The sequence below is a fragment of the Pleurodeles waltl genome, chromosome 7, assembly GCF_031143425.1.
Source record: "Pleurodeles waltl isolate 20211129_DDA chromosome 7, aPleWal1.hap1.20221129, whole genome shotgun sequence".
In the NCBI taxonomy this organism is placed as follows: domain Eukaryota; kingdom Metazoa; phylum Chordata; class Amphibia; order Caudata; family Salamandridae; genus Pleurodeles; species Pleurodeles waltl.
In genome coordinates, this window is record NC_090446.1 from 1124185136 (window position 1) to 1124203455 (window position 18320).

Here is an 18320-nt window from a genome sequence, read left to right on the forward strand (position 1 = left end):
GGGATCTCGGCCGCAACACAGGAGCCGCCTCCACATGGAGCTGGCAGTGTTGCGGCTGTGCGACGGGTGCAGTTGCACCCATCGCGATTTTCACTGTCTGCATAGCAGACAGTGAAAAGCTGCACGGGGCTGTGTCAGGGGGCCCCTGCATTGCCCATGCCGATGGCATGGGCAGTGCAGGGGCCCCCAGGGGCCCTGTGACTCCCCGTACTGCCAGCCTTTTCCTGGCAGTTTAAACCGCCAGGAAAAGGCTGGCGGTAGGGGGACTCGTAATCCCCTGGGCAGCGCTGCCCTGGCGGATTAAATCCGCTGGGACCAATGTGGCGGGAAACTGCTGGTCATGGCGGTGCGACCGCAGCGCTTTCGCCGCGGTCGTAATACTGTGGATTTCACCGCCAGCTTGCTGGTGGTGAAATCCGCCACAACAACCCTGGCGGTCCAAGACCGCCAGGGTTGTAACGAGGGCCTCTGTATTTCATATGGCAATATGCACAATGCAGGGATACTGCCAAATGAGTAAAATTATGGCAAATGGTTGAAACAACAGCTGGAAGAGGTATGAATGTTGGTGACATAAGCAGGAGCCATGCAGCTTTTTAAAGTCGAGGATAATTCTGACTGCTCCACAGATACACCCCAGGAACCCGAAAGTAGAGGGGCTGTTAAAGCTGGCAATGTAGGCTAAAACTATACCGCCTTTAATGGCCAAAATAAATGTCTCCTATTCTTAGTAGGCTGAAGGAGGCCAAAGTCTGAGCAAGGGGGTTCATGTTCTAAACCACTCTCTCTATCCCTAAGGCTTCCAAAGGTGGACATGTCTCAGTTGGATGAGTCCTAGCTGGTTAAAGCCAGACTGGCATCCTGCACATGGGAAGTGCCTTGTAGGTTGCAGCCTGACAGAGCAAGACTGATCCTCCACGTGGGGCTAATACTTTCTTTTAGTTTCCACACTTGCTCTTTTTAGTTTACATGAGGAGGCATACTACCTCCCTCTCTAACATATACCCCCTTAGACAGTTTCCACTCTTATTATTAATAAGTCATGAAAACTCAGGTAAAAAAGAAAGAATGCAGTGAAAGGAAACTCACCCTGTTTCCATTGTTTCAACTATGACAGCAAAATGGCACAGATGTGAATGGGCTAATTTTTGCATTCTTTGTCTGGGTTTTTTCTGATCTAATAATCTTGAGAGTGGGGGGAATAAGCCTTTGGGTAGGTCTCCAAAAGTTAACTTTAATTCCAGTCTCCCGTTTCTGATTCCTTCCCACTCCCCTGCACCTCCATGAACTCTGCTCTCACCTCTAGAAAGATGTCAAAAGATGATTTTGATTAGAAAAAAACAGTAACCACACAGCTGGTTTTCCCTTTTCTAGACAACTACGGGATCTACCTTTCTGAATGCTCGTTCTGGCAAGCAGAGTGTGTGTGTTGGTTGAAAATCCTGGACACTGCGGCTCTCATCAACCGCCTGTGAGAAGAGCGTTTGCTCGTCTTATCCCCTTAAGTACTTTGTCCTCGGAACGCTATCAGGACTTTTGCAGAAAAATCAAATGACCTCCTCCTACAGTAAGGCTGCGCATTGCCTCAGGTGCACCTCGCTTCCATGATCCTGTGGCACTAGGTTCGAGTCTGCTGACCTTTACTATTGCAGCGATATCTCCTGCAGCCTGTTTTATCAGCATTTTGAGGTTGAAGTCCTGCCAGGAACTAACATGAAGGAAACTATCACATTCCTATGTCTGGCCTGTCTCTCGTTCCCAAACAAAGGGTACATTTCCCAGCAAAAAGAATATAGAAGGCTTTAGACTGAAATGCAGGACCAGGCAGCCAATGCAGTTAAGACACACAAATTCCATAAGCATTTACTGCCATATTGCGCATCACTCAACAAGGAAGCATCACACACGCAGTGCAGCACGGTGAGTGCCAGTGGCTTCACACAGCTGCTGCGGAGTACCTGCTTGGAAAACTGAGCGGAAGCCTCCTGAGCTCTGGCAGCAGTGGCGAGATATTGGCAAGAGGCACCAGAATGTGTAGATCTGGATCTTAGAAAGAAGTAAACTATTTTACAATGCTGACTCTTTCCATACCACCTCCAGTAACGTAAAGTTGGTCAGAATTAAGCTTATGTTTGGAACCTGCAGAGAAGTTGCCCAGCCCACAAAGTACTTTCTCTGAAGGTGTAGATCTATCACCATCCAATTTGTCCTGATTATTTGGATGTCGTTCGCTGAGCCTCAGCCTCTTCATGGGTGGTTCACACAGTAATGCTTCTGCACTCCCTGTGTGTGCTCCCACGGTGAATAGTACATCCAGGTAATGGTGATATAATAGGCAGCAGGCCTGAAGGACCAGAAGTTGATTGGTCGAGGGCCACAGATTTGTGTTAATAGCTATAAAGAAGTTGTGTGATGCATGCAGGGAGGAGATTATACTGATCATCCCTCCTTCAGTCTGACTGTATCAACAACATTGGGTTCAAAGAGTCACACGTGTCTAAAGGTAGATGACAAAAGACTCATCCGTAAAGTATAGAACAGGACCACTAGGGTCCACTGAAGGGAAGTCTCAGGAAAAAACATGTTATTATAGGCTTCCACTATGGCAAACTAAGGGTCGCTTATGTGCACTACACCTCGTCCTGCAGGGAAGCATAAGAGTAACCAAATATCTTCCATCCCCGAGTGAAAGCAGTCGCTTCACCTTAACATAGAACACTGGATTCAGCAGGAACAGGGCTGTGACCTCCAGATTACACTAGTAGCCTTCACAGATACTGTCAATGCCTCTGCATGTCCAAGTTACTAACCGTAACGTAGTAGAAGGAAAAACTCTGAAAACGCTCCCTTGGAACTACTCTGGAGTTAAGGAACTCTGTATTATACTTTGCAGTTCAGTGTCTAAACTTAATGCTTGACTTTTCTTATTCAAAATAAAGTTTTACTTCTCTATTGGATAGATCTACACTAGTACAGCATAAGTGGCCACGGATCATTCACAGACTATTTACATTGCCTGTTCCTATGAAACATGCAGTGCTTGTGTTCTCTACAGCAAATTACTAATGCCACAACCAATGTTTGTAAACTAGAACAGTGTATAGGATACTCAAGGTAATGAAAAGTAGAGAGGAAGTAGGAACTTGTGGCCAGTCCTGACAGTGGCAAGCAGAATACCCATTTGTTTAGAAAGGAAAGAGCCAAAACCCAAATCATTCTCTCATGTATCCCCTTCATTCAGAAAGTCTCTGAGGTTGTGTTTAGTTTTTCAAAAGTCAGTTTTACTGCTTGCCGCTGCATAGGGGGCTGAGGCAGCCTCAAATGGAGCTCTGGTATGTCTGAGGTACAGGTAAAGGTATGGCTTGCACGAGAGCATGGAGAGGCCTGAGTGTGGGCAAAGAATGAGGTTCAATCCTTGGACAGCATTTATATTGAACATGGTCTCTGGACAGACTAATCTTACATGTGAGTAGTCCTGGGGTGCTGGGGTGGGTGGACCTAGCATGACAGTATTATTGGGCGCGAGGGATGGACAGAGCTGGCATTGAGCCTGGATAACTGGGTTCCTGGTCAGAAATTATTTTACACAATACCCAAGTGACATTGGGTCCTGGACTGACCAGAACTGACATGGTATGTGAGTGTGCATGGGTTCAGGCCAAGGCTCAGAGGACCTTAGATCCCCATACCAGGACACAGCTTGCATACAGGCAAGTAGTCGTGGGGTTCTTAGGTGAGCCATTCTCCTTCTTCACATTGTCCTCTCCCCCAGGCCATCATGTTTTACCAATCCCATGCCAATTTCTGATTAGTGTTCCTTTGCAATTTTAGAGGCCAAAGAACAAGTCCTGGCAAATTTGGCAAACTTCGCTTACGATCCCCAAAACTATGGACATCTGCGGCAGCTGCAGGTTATCGACCTTTTCTTGGACATGCTTACAGAGGACAGCGAGACACTGGTGGAGTTCGGCATTGGTAAGATCTGTCATCTTGTCCATCCCCTCTAATTGAATGGTGCTCAGCTCACAAAAAAGCCCAATGCTTACAAGAGAAGGCCCATGCTTACCACTGAATCAAAGAGGGGAAGGGACCGGGAGGTTATATGGTCCAGTGTACAGTCTCCCAATAATCATATAACATACAAAAGGTACACTGTTCCACACGGGCTCAAATAGCCTAGGGCACCTGGGGTGTCAGGAGCAAGAGCCCTCAAGTATCGCAATGGATGACTGGCATCATCATTGGGAATTGCTCCTCGCCAGGCCGGCGCTGCAACGCCTGACGGGCTCCCCTAAGAAGGGGGGCACTCAGCCGTACTGTTCTGATGGTAACTCGTAAATTTGACCTAATCAGACAGATATGCCTATATTCAGGCACCAGCATACGCACGGAGAGAATGGAATGAAATATTAAAATTGGTTATTCATCCCAAAAATATTTCATAACTTTAATCAATACACTAGGATGAAGACCAAGATCAAAATCAAGAAGAAAGTAATAAACTGAGTGTTGATGCTCAATTACTCTCAAAGAGCAACAAACTGCAGGGGACTATAATTATAATAGTACCCTTAAGTCAGGGTCGACATGTTTCGCGTCGGACGATCCTCACGGATCCAATGACGCTTCATCAGGACCAATAGAAACATTTTTTTATCAATTCTTCTCCAATTCAAAAAAGGAAGGTGACGAAAATTATATATATATATACTGGTCACTTACATTTCAAGTAAACCGGCCACAGTCAGGTCGCCCTAGGGGACAGAAAAGGGTTTTAAAAAAAAAAAAAAAAAAAAAAAAAAAAAGTATATACATACACCTAGTTCTACCTCTTATTGTGAATATCAAGGTGTAGGTGTGCTATCCTCATAAGGTGGGTCAAACAGACATTAATATAGAAAACAGGCTTACCATCCCTCAATCAGGAAAGGGTTCCTTGAGAGGCACGTTTCGGGGACTTGGAAACACACTGCATATTGGTAAACATAAGTCATCAACAGAAACCGAATTTGTCATGTAAACAATTACGTGCATCGTGTGAGTGGTACCAAACGCTCTATTGATAATGCACAAAATTGGTGAGACCCACAGGTGCCACACACAACAAAATGAGTAACAGAACTAATTGGTGCATCAAATTACATTAATGGATAACATTTAATCAGGTACTCCATTCGAGTTTGTAAAAACCAGTGAAACACCATAAGTGCCACACAAGGAAAGTTGGTGTCAAAAAATGTAACTACATTGGTGTGCTCAAATAGATAATAACTGGTGTCTCTGCGTAGTAATGGCAGTTAGGTAAAGTTACTCGCAAAATAAAGGAGCACTAAAACGAACAATATTCCAAAAGGTAAATCCGAGCAGGGCGATGTTGTTTAACGGCGTATCGAAGCTCGTGAGTCGAGCTGCCTAATCACACAAAGTTACTCACGTTTTTATCCAGGTCCGTCACTGGGGACCTACCCTCCGAAACGGTGTCTCGCACAAGTGAGAGGCGGGCGCCATCGGAGCTCTTCAAAAAGACGCTACGGACCCGGAAACGAATCTGTTTCCACCGATCACGTGCGTCTAAGGCCGTGGAAAGGAAAAAAGGACTCCGGAACCCAAAATGAAATAAACATTGAAAATGGACTAAAGGTGTAGTACATTAGAAAGATCACAGACTACCCTGTCCAAAAACGAATTCAGTTAACAGACGAGTGTCTCCTTCTCAAATTACAGGTGCAGATTCTCATATTTTGCAAAGAAAATCGGGGAGGAGTATGACTCCTAAGAACTGGAAATTGAAGTTCTAAAAAGGGGAAGTGTTCTCAGGTCTGCAATACCAGAGGCTTGATGTAAGCTAAATATAAATTATCAGCAAAAGATTCTAATTAAATGATGTGAGCCTTTGGTAGTTAGTTTAAAAGCCAAATCATGCCAGTGAAGTCCAAGGTATATCGTCGTTCAGACCATGTGAATTAGTGCCTAATTTAAAAACCCATCTTTGTTCAATTCTGAAAAGATGACCAGTGTCACACGGGCGGACTTTAGGTGCCTCTATTACCACCCACCACATGTCATCAGGCGTGTGTTTTGCCTCCAGAAAGTGCTCACTAAGTTTAGTAGTGATTCTGTTACAACGAATGTTACTCCTGTGTTCATTGATACGGGGCTTGACTGGTCTTGATGTCATACCAATGTAACGTAAATCACAGGGACATGTGATCATATAGACACAGTTCCTGGTGTTACAATTGGTATGTTTCTTGAGGTGCCAGGTCCCAATGGGATTTAAATCTAATGATGTGAGATGTTTGGTAAGGGCACAGACATTACAATTACCACAAGGGTGGTGACCTTTAACAGGAGGAAGATCCCATAACGTTTTTTGCGTCGGGACATCAAGCGCAGGTTGTGGACGGGTATGGATTACCATGTCCTTAATATTTGCCGTGAGTTTGAATGCAAAAAGAGGTCTGGAGATATTACAACCACTGCTGGTCAAAATAGGCCATTGTTTGTTAATCAATCTCTTAATAGAGTTGGATAAGGGAGTGAAAGTGGATACACACGTTATCCTGGTTTGAGGGTTCTTGTCAATGTTCATCAATAAGGCTTCCCTATTATTATTCCTAGCCCTTTTGCGTGCTTGATTAATTATTCTTGAGGGGTAATGTCGTTCCAAGAGTTTCTCCTGAAGAGAATCAGCCTGATGGTTGAATTCATGGGATGAACTACAGTTCCGTCTTAGCCGTAGGAATTGTCCTACCAGTAGATTATCTCGTAGAGCTTTTGGATGATGACTTTCATATAACAAAAGCGAATTACGATCAGTGGGCTTATGATAAACTGTGGTGGTCAATTTACCATTGTCAATTGTAATCATTAAATCTAAAAAGGGTAACTGAGTGGCAGATACAGTTGTGAATTTCAAGAAAGGGTCAAGTGTGTTAATCCATGCCATGAAATGTTCAGTCATGGACAACGGCCCTTGCCAGATAATTAAAATATCGTCGATGTAACGTCGCCACAACTTTATGTGATCCTGGTAAATGTTCCGAGGAGAAAGAATATACTTCTTTTCGAAATCATACATGTACAAACAAGCTAGGCTAGGGGCAAAAGTACTCCCCATTGATGTCCCTCAGATTTGGTGGTAGAACTGGTCCTCAAATTGAAAGAAATTTTCTGTCAAGGCCAGTCTAGCACAGTGCATAATAAACGAGATCAGGGTGGACAAAGAATCCGATGTTTCCAGTAGGGCTGATTCGATAACTTCTAAAGTAGCTTCTTGTGGGATGTTGGTATAAAGTGCTTCAACATCCAAAGTAATGATTCCTTGTACCATTCCTGAGTCGTTTATGGTCTTGATTAAATTGAGGACGTCTTTAGTATATTTCAGATAAGTGGAAGAGTTCCTCACTAATGGTTGTAAGAAGTGGTCACAGAAAATTGAAAGAGGTTCTAGGACTGAACCTATGCCAGAAACAATTGGGCATCCAGGTGGAGGTGTGGTGCCCTTATGAATCTTGGGTAGGCAGTAAAAGTATGGAACACGAGGATGGGGTGTGTCCAGAAATTCAGCCTCTTTTGGTGATATCCACAGATTATTCTTGGCTTCTTCAATAAGAATCCTAATCTGGGTTTGTAATCTGCCAGTGGGATCATTTCTTATCCGCGCGTAGTAGGTTGAATCACTTAACAGACGTAGACATGCGCGTCTGTAGTCAGTGGAATTCATGATCACAATGGCACCACCTTTGTCAGCCTGTTTGATAGTAATGTTGGAGTCAGATGCTAAAGATAGCAATGCTCTCTTCTCATTTGCAGGCGTGTTAATATATGGATGTTTCGGACATAGTTTGTTCAAATCAGCTAACACAGCCTTTTCAAATGTCACAACTTCACTGGGCATAGTGACTAATGGAGGCACAAAAACAGACGGTTTCTTTAGGCCTGAATCAGTCAGTGGTGACTCAGCAGGTTTATCTTTAAAGAAGAAATGTAAACGAATTTTGCGAAAGAGTTGGGAAATTTCAATATGTAGGCGGAAGAAATCTTCCTCAGGGGTAGGGACAAACCCCAGGCCCTTGTTGAGCACATTCGTTTCTGCTTCTGTGAGAGTCCCAGTTGATAAATTAACAACTAGGTTCTCATTGGAAGGTTTTTTGTTTGGCTCCTGGTGACCATCTGAGGTTCCTCTCTGGACCAATGGATGTGCCTGCCTCTTCCTCTCCTTCTGCCTCTGCCCCGGCCGCGGCCTAATAAAGGCATGTACGGCATCATAGGGCGAGGTTGAAAGAAGGGAAATGGTGATTGCCAAGGCATAGGGTGTTGCACCGGGTAAGGAGGATAGTTGTAAAAAGTTTGGGGTGGATTTTCATCTGTACTCCACCCATCAGATGATGAGCCACTGCTGAATTTGCGAAATTTCTTCTGAGATGAGGTAGATTCGTCAGATGACCGAGATTGGTTGTCCCCATCGTATCCTTCTGGAGTTTAGTAATCTTTTGCTGTGTTAGAAACTCCTTATTCTCGTTAAGTTCAGCATTGATTTCGGAAAGACGGCTGAAACTGAATGGGACAAACTTTCCACTTTGAAAAAAGAATTGATAAAAACTGTCATGCATGGTACCATCATGACTGAATACTTACGTGCAAACATGGCACCAAATGGCCTTTTGGTTTCTAATATCCCTCGGATATTTGTACAAGATTTAGCTTTCAGAAAAGACTGGGCACAAATAGCCTGGAAGTGTACTAGGGATTGGTTGATACTAATCATAAACACTTCCAAACGTTTGGCTGATACTCTCACCATCCAAATTAACGCTATAGAAAATGGCTTGAAAACGACGGTCACCTTGACATCTTTCAAAAGCCGTCTTTCCGAAATCAATGCTGAACTTAACGAGAATAAGGAGTTTCTAACACAGAAAAAGATTACTAAACTCCAGAAGGATATTGCAAGATTCAGCAGGGAGAAGGTTTACCCTTATATTAGAGATGATTACGATCCACCCCAAACTTTTTACAACTATCCTCCTTACCCGGTGCAACACCCTATGCCTTGGCAATCACCATTTCCCTTCTTTCAACCTCGCCCTATGATGCCGTACATGCCTTTTTTAGGCCGGGGCAGAGGCAGAGGCAGAAGGAGAGGAAGAGGCAGGCACATCCAGTGGTCCAGAGAAGAACCTCAGATGGTCACCAGGAGCCAAACAAAAAACCTTCCAATGAGAACCTAGTTGTTAATTTATCAACTGGGACTCTCACAGAAGCAGAAACGAATGTGCTCAACAAGGGCCTGGGGTTTGTCCCTACCCCTGAGGAAGATTTCTTCCGCCTACATATTGAAATTTCCCAACTCTTTCGCAAAATTCGTTTACATTTCTTCTTTAAAGATAAACCTGCTGAGTCACCACTGACTGATTCAGGCCTAAAGAAACCGTCTGTTTTTGTGCCTCCATTAGTCACTATGCCCAGTGAAGTTGTGACCTTTGAAAAGGCTGTGTTAGCTGATTTGAACAAACTATGTCCGAAACATCCAGATATTAACACGCCTGCAAATGAGAAGAGAGCATTGCTATCTTTAGCATCTGACTCCAACATTACTATCAAACAGGCTGACAAAGGTGGTGCCATTGTGATCATGAATTCCACTGACTACAGACGCGAATGTCTACGTCTGTTAAGTGATTCAACCTACTACGCGCGGATAAGAAATGATCCCACTGGCAGATTACAAACCCAGATTAGGATTCTTATTGAAGATGCCAAGAATAATCTGTGGATATCACCAAAAGAGGCTGAATTTCTGGACACACCCCATCCTCGTGTTCCATACTTTTACTGCCTACCCAAGATTCATAAGGGCACCACACCTCCACCTGGACGCCCAATTGTTTCTGGCATAGGTTCAGTCCTAGAACCTCTTTCAATTTTCTGTGACCACTTCTTACAACCATTAGTGAGGAACTCTTCCACTTATCTGAAAGATACTAAAGACGTCCTCAATTTAATCGAGACCATAAACAACTCAGGAATGGTACAAGGAATCATTACTTTGGATGTTGAAGCACCTTATACCAACATCCCACAAGAAGCTACTTTAGAAGTTATCGAATCAGCCCTACTGGAAACATCGGATTCCTTGTCCACCCCGATCTCGTTTATTATGCACTGTGCTAGACTGGCCTTGACAGAAAATTTCTTTCAATTTGAGGACCAGTTCTACCACCAAATCCGAGGGACATCAATGGGGAGTACTTTTGCCCCTAGCCTAGCTTGTTTGTACATGTATGATTTTGAAAAGAAGTATATTCTTTCTCCTCGGAACATTTACCAGGATCACATAAAGTTGTGGCGACGTTACATCGACGATATTTTAATTATCTGGCAAGGGCCGTTGTCCATGACTGAACATTTCACGGCATGGATTAACACACTTGACCCTTTCTTGAAATTCACAACTGTATCTGCCACTCAGTTACCCTTTTTAGATTTAATGATTACAATTGACAATGGTAAATTGACCACCACAGTTTATCATAAGCCCACTGATCGTAATTCGCTTTTGTTATATGAAAGTCATCATCCAAAAGCTCTACGAGATAATCGACCAGTAGGACAATTCCTACGGCTAAGACGGAACTGTAGTTCATCCCATGAATTCAACCATCAGGCTGATTCTCTTCAGGAGAAACTCTTGGAACGACATTACCCTTCAAGAATAATTAATCAAGCACGCAAAAGGGCTAGGAATAATAATAGGGAAGCCTTATTGATGAACATTGACAAGAACCCTCAAACCAGGATAACGTGTGTATCCACTTTCACTCCCTTATCCAACTCTATTAAGAGATTGATTAACAAACAATGGCCTATTTTGACCAGCAGTGGTTGTAATATCTCCAGACCTCTTTTTGCATTCAAACGCACGGCAAATATTAAGGACATGGTAATCCATACCCGTCCACAACCTGCGCTTGATGTCCCGACGCAAAAAACGTTATGGGATCTTCCTCCTGTTAAAGGTCACCACCCTTGTGGTAATTGTAATGTCTGTGCCCTTACCAAACATCTCACATGATTAGATTTAAATCCCATTGGGACCTGGCACCTCAAGAAACATACCAATTGTAACACCAGGAACTGTGTCTATATGATCACATGTCCCTGTGATTTACGTTACATTGGTATGACATCAAGACCAGTCAAGACCCGTATCAGCGAACACAGGAGTAACATTCGTTGTAACAGAATCACTACTAAACTTAGTGAGCACTTTCTGGAGGCAAAACACACGCCTGATGACATGTGGTGGGTGGTAATAGAGGCACCTAAAGTCCGCCCGTGTGACACTGGTCATCTTTTCAGAATTGAACAAAGATGGGTTTTTAAATTAGGCACTAATTCACATGGTCTGAACGACGATATACCTTGAACTTCACTGGCATGATTTGGCTTTTAAGCTAACTACCAAAGGCTCACATCATTTAATTAGAATCTTTTGCTGATAATTTATATTTAGCTTACATCAAGCCTCTGGTATTGCAGACCTGAGAACACTTCCCCTTTTTAGAACTTCAATTTCCAGTTCTTAGGAGTCATACTCCTCCCCGATTTTCTTTGCAAAATATGAGAATCTGCACCTGTAATTTGAGAAGGAGACACTCGTCTGTTAACTGAATTCGTTTTTGGACAGGGTAGTCTGTGATCTTTCTAATGTACTACACCTTTAGTCCATTTTCAATGTTTATTTCATTTTGGGTTCCGGAGTCCTTTTTTCCTTTCCACGGCCTTAGACGCACATGACCCGTGGAAACAGATTCGTTTCCGGGTCCGTAGCGTCTTTTTGAAGACTTCCGACGGCGCCCGCCTCTCACTTGTGCGAGACGCCGTTTCGGAGGGTAGGTCCCCAGTGACGGACCTGGATAAATACGTGAGTAACTTTGTGTGATTAGACAGCTCGTCTCACGAGCTTCAATACGCCGTTAAACAACATCGCCCTGCTCGGATTTACCTTTTGGAATATTGTTCATTTTAGTGCTCCTTTATTTTGCGAGTAACTTTACCTAACTGCCGTTACTACGCAGAGACAACCGTTATTATCTATTTGAGCACACCAATGTAGTTACATTTTTTGACACCAACTTTCCTTGTGTGGCACTTATGGTGTTTCACTGGTTTTTACAAAGTCGAATGGAGTACCTGATTAAATGTTATCCATTAATGTAATTTGACGCACCAATTACTTCTGTTACTCATTTTGTTGTGTGTGGCACCTATGGGTCTCACTAATTTTGTGCATTATCAATAGAGCGTTTGGTACCACTCACACGATGCACGTAATTGTTTACATGACAAATTTGGTTTCTGTTGATGACTTATGTTTACCAATATGCAGTGTGTTTCCAAGTCCCCGAAACGGGCCTCTCAAGGAACCCTTTCCTGATTGGGGGATGGTAAGCCTGTTTTCTATATTAATGACTGTTTGACCCACATTATGAGGATAGCACACCTACACCTTGATATTCACAATAAGAGGTATAACTAGGTGTATGTATATACTTTTTTTTTTTTTTTTTTTTTTTTTTAAAAACCTTTTCTGTCCCCTAGGGCGACCTGACTGTGACGTAGCCAGTTTACTTGAAATGTAAGTGACCGGTATATATATAATTTTCGTCACCTTCTTTTTTTGAATTGGAGAAGAATTGATAAAAAAAAATTCTATTGGTCCTGATGAAGCATCATTGGATCCGTGAGGACCGTCCGACGCTGACTTAAGGGTACTATTATAATTATAGTCCCCTGCAGTTTGTTGCTCTTTGAGAGTAATTGAGCATCAACACTCAGTTTATTACTTTCTTCTTGATTTTAATCTTGGTCTTCATCCTAGTGTATTGATTAAAGTTATGAAATATTTTTGGGATGAATAACCAATTTTAATATTTCAGTCCATTCTCTCCGTGCGTATGCTGGTGCCTGAATATAGGCATATCTGTCTGATTAGGTCAAATTTACGAGTTACCATCAGAACAGTACGGCTGAGTGCCCCCCTTCTTAGGGGAGCCCGTCAGGCGTTGCAGCGCTGGCCTGGCGAGGAGCAATTCCCAATGATGATGCCAGTCATCCATTGCAATGCTCGAGGGCTCTTGCTCCTGACACCCCAGGTGCCCCATGCTTACCACTAACATTTCTAGGCTGTACCTACACAGCTTTTATGCTAAAGTCTCCTGTGGACGGTACCAAAAACTTAGAGTGGACTTAGACCCTGCCCATTGCTTAGCATTGGTTGGGTTTCTTGTTACTCTGATTTGCTTGCTTCTTCTGTTTGTCCCTCCCATGGAGCATAGGCTGTCTACTATCTGTTTGGGTGGCTTACTTCTATCCGTTCACTGCTCCCATTAAGGGCAATTCTTTTTTTTTTAGGTCGAAGCTTACCAGACAGTGCAGTTGTCTGGTTGTGAAAGACTTCTCAGGGACATATTGAAAGCTGATCTAAGAATGCAGCCCCTTGCTTGTCATTAGCTTTTTGTTTTGTCATGCACTTTTTATTACTTTCTATTAGCTGTCTGTTTTAGCATGCCCAGCTAGTGTTTGCTCCCCCCACCAGGTGAACTATTGCTTATTTACCACCCCTCTGACTGGCTGCTTCTATGCCTTCACCAGTATCTACTTTTCTGAAAATATTTTTTTCTTTTTTGTAAAGCACTCAATGAGAGCCTGTGTGCATTCCATCTGTGTCTCTCATGTTCTTCCCCACCTCCACAGTGCTCATGTTGCTCCATCTCTTCTTGTGTGCTTCTCCACCCTTTGCTTTTTTGGTTTGCGTGCTCCTGCTCCCCATCCCCTTTCTTGCAGCTCCATGTTGCACGAGCAGTTGTCCTTTTGCTTCCCTCCCTGCGCCCCTCCTTCCTTTTGCTTCCCCCAACCCACCTCAGATCTAGATATGAGTGCATGTTGTTCTTGTGCTATAGCCCGGTAGTATGTTATAGACATGCTTTGTGTATGCTAATGGAAAGAGAATACTTTGTCGCAGAAGGCACGAGAAGAGATGAGCCGATTATTTCTGATACTGGAGAGCTTGCCACCCTAGGGTCACCTCTTCCAAGCAGTGGCATGATCACAGTTTCATTTGGTTATTTCATTGGTACCATGCAGGAGCCCCTGCATGAACTTCGCGTCAGCACCAAAGCGCAGGCAGGCAGTTGGCGGGGCCTGTCCTGCATCTGTCACACAGAAAAACAGATTCCAAGAACTCCTGCAGGTACAGAATACCTCATCCCAGAATTTAAAAGCCTGACACATATCACAATTAAAAGGGAGTTTAAAAGCCTGATAAATATCACAATTAAAAGGGAATTTAAAAGCATGACACATTTCATGATTAATAGCATACCACAATTTATTTCAAAGTAGGCTCAATGTGTAGCAAATCCTAGGATTTCTACAAAGTGTAAATAATAAACTTGTGTCTATGAGTTATTGTTTCTACCACTATCAAAAGAGTTTTGTTTTATATTGCTGGACTCTAAAAGAGCGGTACTAGTCCTTGCAGTGTAGCCTTGTGTTTCTCGAGAAGGAGACGATCTCCCAGTTCCAGATGATAGACAAGCATTGACAAATGCAATAGGTCTTGCGTATACAAGAGCTATTGGCTTTGGCAATGTGTTTTGCTATGTTGTACACCAGTGTGGCTGCTGTTCAGCATGGCTGAAAGTTAGGGGTGTGGATTGTCAGAGTGGAGTAGAGGAGAGTTCAGTGGCAGAGAGTGGAGTAGGGTTGCGTGGGTTGGAGTAGATTGAGGTAGTGGGGGGGATTGGATTGGAGTAGAGTGGGGTGGATTAGACTGGGTTAGAGTGGGGTGGATTGAGATGGGGCGAGGTGGATTGGATTAGGATGGATTCAAGTGGGGTGGATTAGATTGGAGTGGGTGGTTTGGATTGGAGTGATAAGGGGTGGGTCTAATTGGAGTGGGTGGATTGGACTCACTGGATTGGAGTAGGGTGGATTGGAATGCAGGAGGTGGATTGGATTGGAGTGGGGTGGGCTGGATGGACTGGATAGGAGTTGGGTTGGCTGGATGGACTCGATTGGAGTGGGGTGTCTATGTTGCTCTCTCTCATCCCACTCCCCAAGCTTATCCATTGCTTTCCTCAACCATCATTATTTTTTAAAGGTCTTCCCAAGCACAGCCCCAAGCATCTCCCTTGCTCCACTGCTCACTTCCCATTGCCCCCACTCACTGCTTCATTGCTTCCCAAACTCCTCACCATGCATACATTCAGATTTAGATTTGTTATTTTTTTTTTGGGGGGGGCACTGGCAGCTGCCATTTGCTGCCTGGCCTTTGTACTTCTGAAAGCACTTTCACACTGCTAAAACTGCATTATATTTGCCTTTCAATCCAAGTGTCCTGGGCCGTCTTGGTTCAGTAAATTTGTCATTCTATAGGCACATGCATGCTTGGTGACAAAGGTCATCACACATATCACACGTGCATGGGCCTATGGAACGAAGAGCCCGACAGTAGGGGGTGGGGGGCCCATTGTGAGTCCACTTGAAGTGCATGATGAATTTGTCACTTTGTGGTTAGTAGGTTCTCTTGGCATGTACAAACACTCTTAGTTTAGGGTATTTACTATCCCCCAATATTATGTTGTGGACTGATTGGCATTAGTTGCTGAGGGCTTCTTACCTATGCTGTTGGGGCGTAAGATGGGATATGTATAGACCTCAATAACTGGTCTCTTTGTACCTTCTCCCCTGCATGGAGTGTGGAGTGTGCTGTGACCAGGGTCTTACCTCTTGGATCTGGTAAGTGACATGAAGAGTGAATGGGGTGCTAAGGAGGACACAGTGGTTACCTGCACAAATATTTAGATACCATACATGTTACCTAGGATCCAAAAGGACTTTGTAATCCAGCCGGTCAGAACTGACCTAAGAAACATCTCTGTAACCACAGGTCTAGGAACAGCAGAGAAGCATTCTGTACTGTGAGCGCGATGCACCTGCATTGTGTTTGAACCATCTGGTGCTGTTCACGACGCTGAGGAAGGTGAAGTGCACAATTACCTATTTTCAGTCCCAGATGAACACCAACTTTTTTCCTCTTTCCTCCAGTCTGTTGAACAGTATCCTGTTGGCCACCACCGGCCATCCCCAAATCTGAGACAGTTTACATTGTGTCTCTAGCCCATATGGTCCAAAGATGTGTCTTTATTTAAAGTCACCTTTGGATTCCAACCATGGATCCCTGTTTTCCAGTCCCAGATGACTGACCTCCGGGTTTATTGGCTCCCGTTGTTCCTATAGGTGCCTTCTCCATCAGAAAATTTGGACTTCAAAAAGCCAGTAGCAAGGTACTGGTACTGAACTTCATTAGTGTTAGCAAACGTACTTGTGCCTTCTATGTCTATTTCCTCATCAATACTCCCCTGTTTAGCTTGAAATCCCTGCTCTCCCCACTGACTAATGGTTCTCACATAGCTCTATTAACTGGACACAGAGGCCCTCATTCCAATTCTGGCGGGCGGCAGAGGCCGCCCGCCAGAATTCCCCCCTCCAAAATACCGCGCCGCGGTCAAAAGACCGCGGCGGGTATTCTGAGTTTTCCCCTGGGCTGGCGGGCGGCCGCCAAAAGGCCGCCCGCCAGCCGAGGGGAAAACGACCTTCCCACGAGGATGCCGGCTCGTAATCGAGCCGGCGGAGTGGGAAGGTGCGACGGGTGCAGTTGCACCCGTCGCGTATTTCACTGTCTGCCAAGCAGACAGTGAAATACTTTTAGGGGCCCTCTTACGGGGGCCCCTGCAGTGCCCATGCCATTGGCATGGGCACTGCAGGGGCCCCCAGGGGCCTCACGACAATCCCTACCGCCATCCTGTTCCTGGCGGGCGAGCCGCCAGGAACAGGATGGCGGTAGGGATTGTCAGAATCCCCTCGGCGGCGCAGCGAGCTGCGCCACCTTGGAGGATTCTAAGGGGCAGTGGAAAACCAGCGGGAGACCGCCGGTTTTCCCTTTCTGACCGCGGCCAAAGAGCCGTGGTCAGAATGCCCCGCGGGGCACCACCAGGCTGTCGGCGGTGCTCCCGCCTACAGCGGCCCTGGCGGTGTTACACCGCCAGGGTCGTAATGAGGGCCAGAGTCTTGTGAACTGCGTTTTGTATGTAAATTTCTTTTCGGACATTGTGTAGGGCTACAGCTCCAATTTTGTTTGACAGGTTTTTCGTCTATTGCTGCTCAAACCTCACCCACAGGTGCCTAAACCCACCCAGCCGTCGTGTCTTTCCACTGGCACCCCTAAGGAACCCGGGAATAATATCCTGAACATCTTGATATAATTGTAGCTTTTTTCCTGGCATATCAGCCCCATTGACTGGCTGTTGTACACAGACACTACTGTAAACCCAGGAGTTTACGAAGGCTGTCGATGACAACCAAAGCCATGTCCACAAAATAACATTAGCCATAGAGGTGAATGTTATATGTAGAATAAAACCTCATTTAGAGATTGGTGAACGGGGGACATAAATCCAGTACACTGTGGATGTCCCATCTTCTCTAGTTGAGGAGTTTTCCAAATAGTGTAGACACTACATCTGCCTTTTTGGCAGCTGCCCCACATCTGCCAAAATCTAAAGAAGGGCACAAGATCTGTAATAAAAGTTGGGATCTAGGATGCTTAGGATGTTAACTTGTTCCTTATTTACACTGCCATACTTTTCAGAGGCCTCATCTTTTTCAGCGTCGTTGGTGTAACCGAACATTGACTTTTTGTGCCATGCAACAATGACTCCATCACCGTTTGGAGAAACATTAAATGCCTACAGCCAATACCTTTTGTGATTCCGTTTTACAAATGGAGCAACATGGTTATCTAGTTAAGGGACAACAGAACCTGACATAGGTCCCAGCATGCACTAACTACTCACTGCCCTCGTACCAGGGCAGAAGATCTCTCATTGATGGGGAAGACGTGTGGATTGGTTTCCAGATATATGGAAATGCACAACCTGCAATAAAATCCAGTACATTCACAGGAGACCAGTTAGAAGATGGGCAAAACCAGTCAGTTTAAAGAATCTATACAGGCTGCCATATCCATGCATGAGCTCTAGAGCTGTTGTTTGGCAGTCAGATTGAAAGGGTTGGCGGTCCTAAGTGGACTACAATTTTGTGTCCTCTGATTACCTACCTGCTCTTCCACATGGAAGAGGGCTGGCCAGTGCCCTTGAGAAAATATAAATGTTATTTATGGATGTATGAGGGTCAAACTCTTAATTTTTTGTCAAAGCTGCTTCTATCACACTCCTCCACAGAGTCTTAAT

General features: G+C 44.5%; 1 protein-coding gene across 2 annotated transcripts in view; it reads left to right on the forward strand.

The window, feature by feature from the left end:
* The window catches only part of ARMC7 (armadillo repeat containing 7), a 190132-nt gene that overhangs the window by 150467 nt on the left and 21345 nt on the right, over positions 1-18320 (forward strand). For both annotated transcript variants that reach the window (XM_069200122.1, XM_069200121.1), the window contains one exon: positions 3832-3975. In XM_069200122.1, coding sequence (XP_069056223.1) covers positions 3832-3975 — 144 coding nt within the window. The remainder of the gene's footprint in view (positions 1-3831; positions 3976-18320) is intronic.